The sequence below is a fragment of the Rhinatrema bivittatum genome, chromosome 2, assembly GCF_901001135.1.
Source record: "Rhinatrema bivittatum chromosome 2, aRhiBiv1.1, whole genome shotgun sequence".
In the NCBI taxonomy this organism is placed as follows: Eukaryota; Metazoa; Chordata; class Amphibia; order Gymnophiona; family Rhinatrematidae; genus Rhinatrema; species Rhinatrema bivittatum.
In genome coordinates, this window is record NC_042616.1 from 350,777,956 (window position 1) to 350,790,211 (window position 12,256).

Consider the following 12,256-nt stretch of genomic DNA (forward strand, 5'->3'; position numbering starts at 1 on the left):
TGATTATGCAGACCCTCCATTTTCTCAGCCTGAGCATCAAGGCGGCCGTCAAGCTCATCTACCCTCCGACCGATATCGGAGAGTTCCTCCTTGAGGCCTGCCATTCTCTCCAGCAGTTCTTTTTTGTTTGCTTTCATGTCTCTTCGAAGATCCGCAAACCATTGGCGAAATTCATCTCGCGTCGGGGCCCCCTGGGGTCCCGCTTCCACTGGCCCGAGATCTGCCTCGGTTTCAGCTGCATCAGACTCAGCCTCGCTACTAGGCTTCTCCAGCTCTGCAGGCCCCGACTCACCGGTCTCCGCTTTAGAGTAAGAATATTGGCGAAAATCAATATTTTTCTTCTTTTGAGCCATCACGCACCGTTGTACCTTTCCACAGGCTGTAGCCAGAGCTATTTCAAGAAGTTTTAGCCAAGTTTCACCGTTTATTGCTAAGGGGATAGGAGGAGCTCAGGTTTAAGCGACCATTCTGCTCCGCTGTGCTAGCGCCCCCCCCAGGGAGTCGGGGGTTTTGACTGAAAGAGAAAGTCAATTTTCTCTGAGCGGGCCTTACGGCCCTTCGGTGTCATTTGGGCACATTTGGTGCAAGTTTTCATGTCATGGTCGGACCCCAAACCCTATGCGGGTCTGTGATGGACATTGTCCGAGGACAGTCGGGGCACAGACGAAAACCCAACGCCATGACTTGAAAAAAATTTAGCCGTGGTATGGTCGATAGCCGGTAGGCCCCGAAGGGAAAACTTGACGGGAATCGACCGCAAACGAGGGTAAAGCCTTACCGTTTGACCACGGATTATGGATATCGATAGGGAGACCCCTATGGGGTAAAATGTTTTGAAAATTTTGAAAGAAGTTCCGTGAAGAAAATTCCTGTCGGGAATTTCTAGAGAGCTCCTTAACCCGCGTGGCTACTGCTACGCGGAAAAATGAAGACTGAAGGGGGACCCCTGCTGGATGCAGGGTTAGTGTCATGCTGGGGATGCCCAGTAGATGACAGTCAAAGTTCTAGAAACTTTGACAAAAGTGTTCCATGATTGGGCTCCATCCTGATGATGTCACCCATATGTGAGGACTACCATACTGCTTGTCCTGTGAGAAAAGCATGCCCCCCTTCAGTATTGTTCAAGCTCCCCTGTCTTAAGAGCCTGTATTCTGGGATTTCTGGTCAATGTATTTCTATTTCTTGTTTACTGGTTATGCCACTTGATAAATAAAAAGTTAAAGAAAATGTTCACCATTATTTCAACTTTCTTTCTGGTCCTTTTACAATTATAATAGTTTACAAAAATTCCAGAATTTGACTAAAATAAAAGATGAAATAAAAGTGGATGTTAATACCTGTAAACATGCGGCGTTCATCTTCAGAGCTATGCTCATTTAGGCACTGATGAATAGAACATATTAAATTTCCAGCAACACAAGAACACACATTGCAGCCTATGTTAAATGATGTTCCATGACCTTTAAAAAAAATTAGCAATGTATATATTAAAAAACAAGACACAAAACGATTTTTTTTTAACTTGTGTTAAACATTTACAGATTTATTTCCCCTATTCTTCGGGTCTAGCATAAACCAGGAGGATTTCAATTTGAGTTTGGAATATTTTTTAGATTTGTACAACTTGATGTAATGAAGCCTTAATAGTGATTCTAGGGAATTTTGACAATGATTGGTATTCACCAATCTAACTGCCTCTATCTGCCTAAAACAGACTGCCTTTCATGCATCAAGAGCCAAGGAACCAGAATACACAGTACCAAAGGGTTTCAAGGTGGGTGGGGGTGGGGATCCCTCTCATCGCCACCATCTTGCTCTTTCATTCACCCTACCCTAACCCTGCCAGTTTCTCTCTCTTTTAGTTCCTTCATCCTTTTCCAACCAGTCTCTGTCCATCTTCCCCCTCCTGGTGGAGTAGCCCAGAGGTTAGAGCAATGGGGCATAAACCAGGAAAGCTAGGGTTTAAATCCCACTTCTCCTACTGATGCTATTTGTGACATTGGGCAAGCTGCTTCACTCTCCAATGCTTCAAATATAAACTCAGATTGTAAACTCTCAGACAGGGACTGTAACTTACCTTAAACTCAAATTTGAAAAGGCAAGTAATTAAATCTAAAAATCCAATCCAATCAATATCTAGTCTCCTCCTCTCTCAATTCCCCCACACTATCCCCCAGCCTCTATCAATCCCTGACTTTGTTTCTTCACTGTATCCCCACTAATCTCTCTCAATCCCATCCTGTTCCTACGAGTCTCTCTCAATTGCTTCGCTGTCTCCACTAGTCCAGCAATCCCTACTGCTACTCTACCTCCACCAGTGCCTTTTTCAATCCTCCAAACCTATCCACATCTACCAACCTGTCCCTATCAGTCTCTCTCAATTCTATCCTGTTCCCACTAGTCTCTTTCTCTCTCCTCCCAACTTGTTTCACCAGTTTCTAAATTTGCCCAAACTGTCCCCCAGTCTCTTAATCCTTCTGCCCTGTTCACCCCAGTCTCTTAATCCTACCACCCTGTGCCAGCAGTCTCTCTCTCTCAATCCTGTCCTGCCTCCAGCAATCTCTCTCAGTCTTCCCACTATTCTCTCTCTCTCCCCCAGTAGTCTCCATTTCTCAGTCCCTCTACTCCATCCGAAACAATTTTCTTCAGTCCTCCTACCAGTCTCTGTCAATCCCTCCCACCCTATCTCTACCGGTTTCTCTCTCAGCAGCCCCAACATAACATTTTCCTCTCCCCTCAGCAGCCCCAACTTAACACCTCTTGCCTCATCCCTTGTTAAACATTTCCCCTCTGCTCTCTGTATCCTCTGCCCAACATCCTGACTATTTTTCATCTGCTTCACCTCTCTGCCCAGCATCAGTAATCCCCCACCTAAAAAACACCTTTTTCCCCTGCATCACATCCTACCTTTCCTCCCTCCCTCATCGCCCCTGCCCCCACCAAATTCTCTCTCTCCTTGCCCCACTATCTTGCTGCTTTTCTCTTTTCCCAAATCTCCACCTCTAACACTTATCTCAATCCCTCATCCTCTTTCTCTGTCTTCCCCCCTGTCCCCATCCCCCTTTTCACTTTCTCCTCCTCCCTTCTCCCCCCCACCCCCCAATATCTCTTCTGGCCGTCTCTCATACACTCTCTCCACCATCTCTGAGTATCTCAAATACTTCCCTCCCAATGACCAACTCTGGCTTTTTCTGCCCCCACCCCACTCCCATTACCACTTCACGTTCTCACCTTTTCTTCCCCCTTCCCATTTACCACCTCTGGCTCTCGCTCTCTCTCACACACACACACTCATCACTATCTGTTCCCCATCCATATGGTCCATCTAGTCTGTCCATCTGTCCAATTTATCTAGTCTTACAATTCCCATCATTACCTCAGAGATCCCCTTTATTATTCTATGCTTTCTTGAATTCAGATACTGTTTTTTCCTCCATCACATCCACTAGGAGGCCCTTCCACACATCCACTCTCTGTAAAGTAGAATTGCTTACTTGTAACAGGTGTTCTTCTAGGACAGAAGGATGTTAGTCCTCACACATGGCTGACATCATTAAATGGAGCCCAATACAGAAAACGTATGTAAAAGTTTCTAGAACTTTGACTAGGCAAACTGAGCATCCCAGAATGCCCTAAACCACACATCCACGCAGGGTCCCTCCAATCTTGTAACACAGAATTACAATAAAAATAAAATAATAAAAAAATAGGAGAAATCAAATTCCATGGGGTGGTGGATGGGTTTTGTGAGGACTACCATCCTGCTGTTTTTGGAGAACACCTGTTACAGGTAAACAACTCTGCTTTCTCTGAGGACAAGCAGGATGGTAGTCCTCACAAATGGGTGAATCCCTAGCTACAGGGTGCTCCCCAACACAAAAAGGGGACCAACAGACACCTAACCAGATGCCAAAAGACACAATACCACCGGTGCGGTCGGTACCAGAGGGGGAGACAGCCTGAACCCAAAGAACGCTCCCTAGGTTGGGTGAGTTGTGTTCTATACCTCAAAAAGATTCCAGAGGACAGACTCGCCGAACCTACTATCACGTTGACCATCCCTATCCAGACAGTAATGTGATGTGAAAGTGTAGAGAGACCTCCATATCGCAGCCTTGCAGATCTCCTCCACGGAAACTGCTCACAAGTGGGCCAACGACGTTGCCATGGCTCTGATGGAATGAGCCTTGATAAGACCCCAAGATGCAGTCCCGCCTGAGCATAAGAGAAGGAGATGCAGTCTGCTAGCCAACTGGATTGTGTCTGTTTGGCAACAGCAACACCCAAACTATTCTTATCAAAAGAAAGAAAAAGTTGGGTGGACTGTCTATGGGCTTCTGTCTGATCCAGATAGAAGGCTAAGGCTTGTTTGCAGTCCAAACTGTGTGCAGCGCTTGTTTGCCTTGGTACGAATGGGGCCTAGGAAAGAAAACTGGCAGGACGACTGACTGATTAAGATGAAAATACATCACCACCTTAGGCAGGAACTTAGGGTGCATAAGCAAGACCACCCTGTCATTATAAAACTTAGTATAAGGTGGATAAGTCACTAAGGCCTGGAGCTCACTGACCCTGTGCGCTGAAGCGACCGCCACCAAAAATATGACCTATTGGGCACAGAGCATTGTACCTGAATCCTGCTTCTGCAAGTTTAAAAATATTTCTATTTATTCAAGATATATTATTCTCTGTTCTGTCTGTTCTGAATCTGTTATTCTGTTGTGTGACTGCCTAATTGAGTTCTGAATAGAGATTTTCTGTACTTACTAACTGGCTAGTGTGGGGTTGTTGAACTAAAAGGGGCAAAAAGAAAGGTGGAATAATATTTGCTAGTTTTTACTCTAATTTCTAATTTATGCTTTGTAATGGGAATTTACTAGTATTATTCTAATTTCAAAGTCTGTTATTGAACTGAGGAACTCAGAATACAGGTTTCTACTAGAGATTTGGGGGTGCTTTGAAAATAATTTGAGACTAAAGTGCTCACTGTTTAATTCCTTCCTACCCTACCCCACTACCCACCCACAGGCTTGTTCTTCTAATATAGTCCACCTGGATAAAGAATTGGAAAGAAGATAATTTAGAAATTTATCAATTCTTTAGGTATTCTCCATCAAATTAATTGAGCAAAATGAAGACTATCCAGTGTAACAATTGTGGAGCCTTTATTTTGAGGCAAATCATCTGCAAACTTAGGGCTTGCCCCATTTGTTCAAAACTCTCTTCCATGAAAACGGAGTTTGCTCACCTTAAAGCTGAATTAGCTAAAATAAAGAAAATACCAGCAACTACCTAGAAACCCTCACCCACTAAGAACATAAGATTTGCCATACTGGATTAGACCAAAGGTCTATCAAGCCCAGTATCCTGTTTCCAACCGTGGCCAATATAAGTCAAAGTACCTGGCAGGATCCCAAAAGATCATAGATTCCAAAAGACCTGTACAGTATAATTCAGGAATCGTTTCCCCAATACCAAGGAGAATTCAAAAGCCCTTGAAAAAGTTGTTTACAGTGGGCACAGGTAGGACAAGACCTGTGACCCAAAGACACCCATCCTTCATAATGGTGCAGCCCACATGTCCCCCCCTCCCACTTACAAAAAGCGTACATCAATCCAGGAACAAATGGATCACTGTGGGCTCTAGGAGAGTAAGACCTGTGATGAGGAAAGACACGCAAGGGAGATTGAAGTGGTATCTGAAAAGAAAGAAGAAATCCAATGCACGCAAAAATTCCAGAATAAAAGCAATAACCATTAAGAAAAAGCTCGCTGTGCTTGGTTACTCAGTCATCAGAGGCACTAATTTGGGAACTGTTTTTGAGGAGAACACTATAGTTAAAAGCTTTCCGGGATCATCGGCTGGTAGAAACGCTTTTCAGATAGTCAATGAAATCAAAGAAGAAAGCAAGGACGCTGTAGTTGATATTATCATCCATCTGGGTACCAACGACCTTGCTAGAAATAGCATCCAGGTGGTACAGAGAGATCTCCATTCTCTGGTAAAGCAGATTAGTCCCATGGCAAACACCATTGCCTTTTCAGAAGTTTTATCTGTTCATTGAAAGGGGAAAGAGAGACTAAGCCATATACAAAAATTAAATACATGGCTCAAAACTTGGTGTAAGGAACAAAGTTTTGGATATTTTGGAGGCTGGGGCAATTTATGGAATAGAAAACGACTATGTTCTGAAGGAACAAAAAATGAAATTTCACATCTATTAGTAAAAATTTGTAACTTATCATTAAAATCATCCATTGTACCTGAAGAATGGAGGATAGCTAATGTAACCCCCATATTTAAAAAGGGCTCCACGGGCGATCCAGGAAACTACAGACTGGTTAGCCTGACTTCAGTGCCAGAAAAATAGTGGAAAGTATTCTAAACATCAAAATCACAGAACATATAGAAAGACATAGTTTAATGGAACAAAGTCAGCATGACTTTACACAAGGCAAGTCTTGCCTCACAAATCTGCTTCACTTTTTTGAAGGAGTTAATAAACATGTAGATAAAGGTGAACCGGTAGATGTATATTTGGATTTTCAGAAGGCATTTGACAAAGTTCCTCATGAGAGGCTTCTAGGAAAAGTAAAAAGTCAAGGGGTAGGTGGCGATGTCCTTTCGTGGATTACAAACTGGCTAAAAGACAGGAAACAGAGTAGGATTAAATGGACAATTTTCTCAGTGGAGGGGAGTGGGCAGTGGAGTACCTCAGGGATCTGTACTGGGATTCGTGCTTTTCAATATATTTATAAATGATCTGGAAAGGAATACAACGAGTGAGGTAATCAAATTTGCAGATGATACAAAATTATTCAGAGTAGTTAAATCACAAGTGGATTGTGATAAATTGCAGGAAGACCTTGTGAGACTGGAAAATTGGGCATCCAAATAGCAAATGAAATTTAATGTAGATAAGTGCAAGGTGATGCATATAGGGAAAAATAACCCAAGCAATAGTTACACAATGTTAGGTTCCATATTAGGAGCTACCACCCAAGAAAGAGATCTAGGCGTCATAGTGGATAACACATTGAAATTGTCGGTTCAGTGTGCTGCGGCATTCAAAAAAGCAAACAGAATGTTGGGAATTATTAGAAAGGGAATGGTGAATAAAATGGAAAATGTCATAATGCCTCTATATCGCTCCATGGTGAGAGCGCACCTTGAATACTGTGTACAATTCTGGTCACTGCATCTCAAAAGATATAGGTGCGATGGAGAAGGTACAGAGAAGGGTGACCAAAATGATAAAGGGGATAGAACAGCTCCCCTATTTATTTATTTATTTGACATTTTTCTATACCAACCTTCATGGTAATAACCATATCAAATCGGTTTACATAGAACGGGGAGGAACTTTTACAATAAACAATCATTTAACAAAAGGAGCAAAGTTACAATCAACAATGTGGATAAACTTGGAAGCATAGGAAGCTGGAAAAAAAGAGTAGAAGGAGGCAAATAGCCGAGAACATAATAAGAATACAAGTTAGTAGTTTGTATATATTGGCTGCTTAGGGGTTCCTAATTCCAGAGTTCGTGAATTGTGGCTAAGGGCCGTTAGTGTGCTTCAGAAGGTTGCGGGAAGGCTTGGCAGAAGAGCCATGTCTTAAGTTTTTTTCTGAATGTTAGATGGCATGGCTCCAATCTAAGATCTGTGGGGATGTTGTTCCAGATAGTAGGGCCTGCTATCGAGAATGCCCGGTCTTTCGTGATGGTGAGACGTGCGGCTTTGGTTGGCGGGGCTTGCAGAGTTCCTTTGTATGCTTCTCTAATTGGTCTGGTTGAGGTGTGGAGTCTGAAAGGGATTTCAAGGTCGAGCTGTAGATGATTGTGGACTGTTTTGTGTATTATGGTGAGGGATTTGTGTAGGATTCTGAAGTTTACTGGCAGCCAGTGTAGGTTCCGGAGGATGGGGGAGATGTGTTCTCCACGGTTGGTGTTGGTCAAGATTCTTGCTGCGGCATTCTGAAGCATCTGTAGAGGTTTGGTGGTGGAGATGGGGAGTCTGAGGAAGAGAGCGTTGCTATAATCTATTTTGGCAAAGAGCATGGTTTGTAAGACTGTCCTGAAGTCGTGGAGGTACAACAGGGGTTTGAGTCTTTTTAAACCTGAAGTTTATAGAAACAATCTTTGGTCGTCGTGTTGTTAGCTTTCTTTAGGTTTAGACGGTTATCGAGGATAATACCGAGGTCTCTTACATGTGTGACCTGAATGTTGGGGTGGGTCTGTGGAGGGGAATTGTCTTGGTTGGAGGAGATAAGGAGTTCAGTCTTGGCGGTATTAAGGACCAGGTTCAAACTGGTGAGGAGGCTGGTGATGGATTGTAGGCAGTTGTTCCAGAAAGTGAGTGTTTTTGTGATAGATTCTGTTATAGGAATCAGAATCTGCACGTCATCTGTGTAGAGGTAATGTATTAAGTTTAGGTTCATTAGCAGCTGGCAGAGGGGGAGGAGGTAAATATTGAAAAGGGTAGGTGATAAGGAAGATCCTTGAGGTACACCTAGCGAAGATTTTATGATGGGAGATTCTTTATTGTTAATTTTTACCTTGAAGCTTCTGTTACTGAGGAAGGAGTTGAACCATTTGTGAACCGATCCTGATAGACCAATGTCTGAGAGTCGATTGAGAAGGATGGAGTGGTTAACTGTGTCAAACGCCGCCGAGATGTCTAGAAAAACTAATAGGAAAGTGTGACCTTTGTCTAGTCCCATGATGATACGGTCTATTAGGGAGATGAGGAGGGTTTCTGTGTTGCGAGATTTGCGAAAGCCATATTGGGAAGGATATAGGATTTCGTGTTCTTCCAAGTATTTTGAAAGTTGTGTATTGACCAGTTTCTCTGGGAGTTTGGCTAGAAACGGAAGATTAGAGATGGGGCGGAAGTTAGATAATTCATTAGGGTCAAGATTAGGTTTCTTGAGGAGGGGTTTGAGAGAGGCATTTTTTAATCTGTCTGGGTAGATACCTTGTGTTAGAGAGCAGTTTATAATGTTCGCCAAAGGTCCAGAGATGGTGTCTGGGATAAGTAGCAAAAGTTTAGTTGGGATATTGACTGCCGGGTGGCTGGCTGGCTTCTGTCTCTTCAGTAGGGACTCAATCTCACTGGAAGAGATTAATTCAAAAGTGTCAAGAGAGGCTCCAGTGTGATTGGGGATATTGGAGAGTGTGGAGGGGGGGGTTGTGTTGGAGGGGAGGAGTGCGAGGGTGTTAGGAATCTTCTTCTGAGTGAGCTCACTAGCCTTAGATTGTGCCTGTTCATCTGGGATAGTAGGGGGGGCTGTTTTTGTAATCTGTGAGACGTATGAGAAGAGAGCCTTGGCATCGAATTGTAGGTCGTGGATTCTATTGGCGTAGAATTCTCTTTTTGTCCGTAGAATGGAGGTCCTGTATAGATGGAGGGTTCCTTTGTATGCTGATAGTGTTGGGGTCTTTGCACCATCTTCTTTCTTTGTGTCTGAGGTCTTGCTTCAACCGTTTGAGTTCAAGGGAGAACCAGGGTTGTTTTCCTTTTTGCGCTGAGTTAATAGTTTTAACAACTGAGGGGCATAGTTTGTTTGCTACTCCTTCAGTTATATGTGCCAGGAAAGTAGCGCTAAGTTGGGACTGGATACATCCAGATTGGTGAGTTCCTTGGACAGATGATCACTGAGTAAGTCGGATGCGCATGGTTTCCTAAAGTGTATGGTAGGCTGGTGCTGAGGGGTGTTAGGCTGTTCTTTAGTGGTAAGGGTGGTGGATATCAATAAGTGGTCTGACCAGGGGACTGGAGTGCAGACTAGAGCAGTGGCGCGAGAAATGTTGGAGTTGATGAAGATGAGGTCGAGCGTATGTCCTGCCTTGTGGGTGGGTTTGTTAACGATTTGATTAAGGCCCATTGCCCTGAGGGAGGAGAGGAGAGCTTCGCAGTTGGAAGAGAGAGGTGTGGTATCGATGTGGAGGTTGAAGTTGCCCATGATTATAGCTGGTAGATCCATGTTGATATGTTTCACTATAGCTTCTATGAGGGGTGAGGCGTCTGCGTCTAATACTCCTGGTGGGCATAAACTAGCAGGATTTGGAGTTGTTTCGATTTGAATAAGCCCATTTCCAGTTTAGAAGCGGACTTGATAGTATGTGAGGTAATTCTGAGTTCTTTCTTGGAGGCTAAAAGAAGGCCGCCACCTCGTTTCTTGTGCCTGGGGATTGAGAAAAAGTCATATATGTGTGTGGGAAGTTGATTGATTAGAGCTATGTCAGAGTATTTTAGCCAGGATTCTGTGATAGCACAGATGTCTGGCTTAGTGTCCAGGAGATAGTCATTGAGGATGTGTGTTTTCTTCGTCAGAGACTGTGCATTAAAGAGAGTTAAAGAGAATAAGGTGAGCCCCAGGAGCTGGGTCAAAGGGGAGGTCATGATTGGGATGAGGGATCTGGATGTCCTTGTTGGGAGTTGATGGGAGGAGTATATGCAGGAATGGTAGCGATGGTATAAGACTGGGATGGGGTAGGTTAGCATCTTTCTTCTCCGTGCTAAGAAGGACGGTGGGAAAGGAGAAGCTGGGCAGCCCGTGCTAGAGGAGATTGTGAATCCGGGATGCTTTTATTTCTGCGTGACGTATAAAGTTCAAGCTCTGAGAGTTTGGTAAGGGTAAAAAGTAATTTGATGAGAAGAGTGGACGAGATTAAGCAGGGCTGGCGCCGTGGAGGTTCTGTGAAAGCTCTGTCCGTCGGTTCTGGCACCGGTTCGCACTAAGGGGCGCACAAAGGGGTGGCCCCTTTGTCGCGCTCCTTAGGCGCGCAACGCCTGAGGCCGTCGGGCCCTTTAAAGGGCTTACGTCGCCGCGGTCTCCGCGTCACCGGGGGTGGGCGGGCTTACCGCGCTGCTATTTTTTCTTTTAATTTTTAGTTTCCTGCTCCTGTGCGGGGCAGGCCCGAGATGAGGGCTGGTTGCCTCCCGCGTCGCCGCTGCCTCTCGAGCCTCCCCTGACCCCGATGGGTCAGCGCCAACCGCGCGGGGAGGGGGGCAGGAAGGGAGATGGCTGCCTCAGGGCCGTCGGGGCCCTTTAAAGGGCTTATGTCGCCGCGGTCTCGGCGTCACCGAGGTTGGGCGGGCTTACCGTGCTGCTATTTTTTCTTTTAATTTTTAGTTTCCTGCTCCTGCGCGGCTCGGGATCCGGGGAAGGCCCGAGATGAGGGCCGGTTGCCTCCCGTGCCGCCGCTGCCTCTAAAGAGGTTAGGACTTTTCAGCTTGGAGAAGAGACGGCTGAGGGGGGATATGATAGAGGTGTTTAAAGTCATGAGAGGTCTAGAACAGGTACATTTAAATCGGTTATTTACTCTTTTGGATAATAGAAGTATTAGGGGGGCACTCCATGAAGTTAGCATGTGGCACATTTAAAATTAATCGGAGAAGGTTCTTTTTCACTCAATGCACAATTAAACTCTGGAATTTGTTGCCAGGGGATGTGGTTAATGCAGTTACTGTAGCTGGGTTTAAAAAAGGATTGGATAACTTCTTGGAGGTGAAGTCCATACAGTAGCATGGGATAGACTTAGTTTTTGGGTACTTGCCAGGTTCTTATGGCCTGGATTGGCCATTGTTGGAAACAGGATGCTGGGCTTGATGGACCCTTGCTCTGACCCAGTATGGCATGTTCTTATGTTCTTGTGTCAAAGATGGCTTACATCTGTCTGCGGCAGGAAAAAGGATATGAAGAGATAAATTCAAATCCTATGCCATAAGGCATTTAAACAAAACGACAAGGGTGGCAGAGAGGCATTAGAATGTTAACCCCCAAAAACATAAAGAAAACAAAAACAAAGAAAAAAGAAATGGGTGAAGAGGATAACAAAAGTCAGCTGAATAAAGCAAAAACAAGTCCAAGTTAAGCAGTAAACTGAATGAGACACACTGGAAAACTATGACCACAAATGTTCATAGTCTAGAAAATAAAATCCCAGACCTGTAAACCCTAATGGTGGAGGCAGACTTGGACATTGTTGCTGTTACAGATAAATGGTTCACGTAATCTCAAGATTGGGATACGGCCATACCAGGTTATAACTTGTTAAGAAAGGACAGAGGACAGAAAAGGGGGAGTATCAAGTCTTTATGACAAAAACAATATCCAAGCAACTGAACTGCAAGGAATAGAGGATAGAGAAGAAGCATTATGGGCTATCCTTAAAAAAAAAAAAAAGTATGGTGCATCCATTTTACTGGAGTGGTTTTACAGGCCTCTGACTCAAATGGAAGAACTAGACAGA

At 44.3% G+C, this 12,256-nt stretch overlaps 1 protein-coding gene across 3 annotated transcripts in view; it reads right to left on the reverse strand.

Annotated features, from left to right (window-relative positions):
* The window catches only part of RECK (reversion inducing cysteine rich protein with kazal motifs), a 631,029-nt gene that overhangs the window by 222,955 nt on the left and 395,818 nt on the right, over window positions 1–12,256 (reverse strand). For 2 of the 3 annotated variants that reach the window (XM_029589885.1, XM_029589887.1), the window contains one exon: window positions 1,338–1,460. The exons of the other annotated variant lie outside the window; for it this stretch is intronic. In XM_029589885.1, the coding sequence (XP_029445745.1) occupies window positions 1,338–1,460 (123 nt within the window). The remainder of the gene's footprint in view (window positions 1–1,337; window positions 1,461–12,256) is intronic. 3 annotated transcript variants of the gene reach the window in all.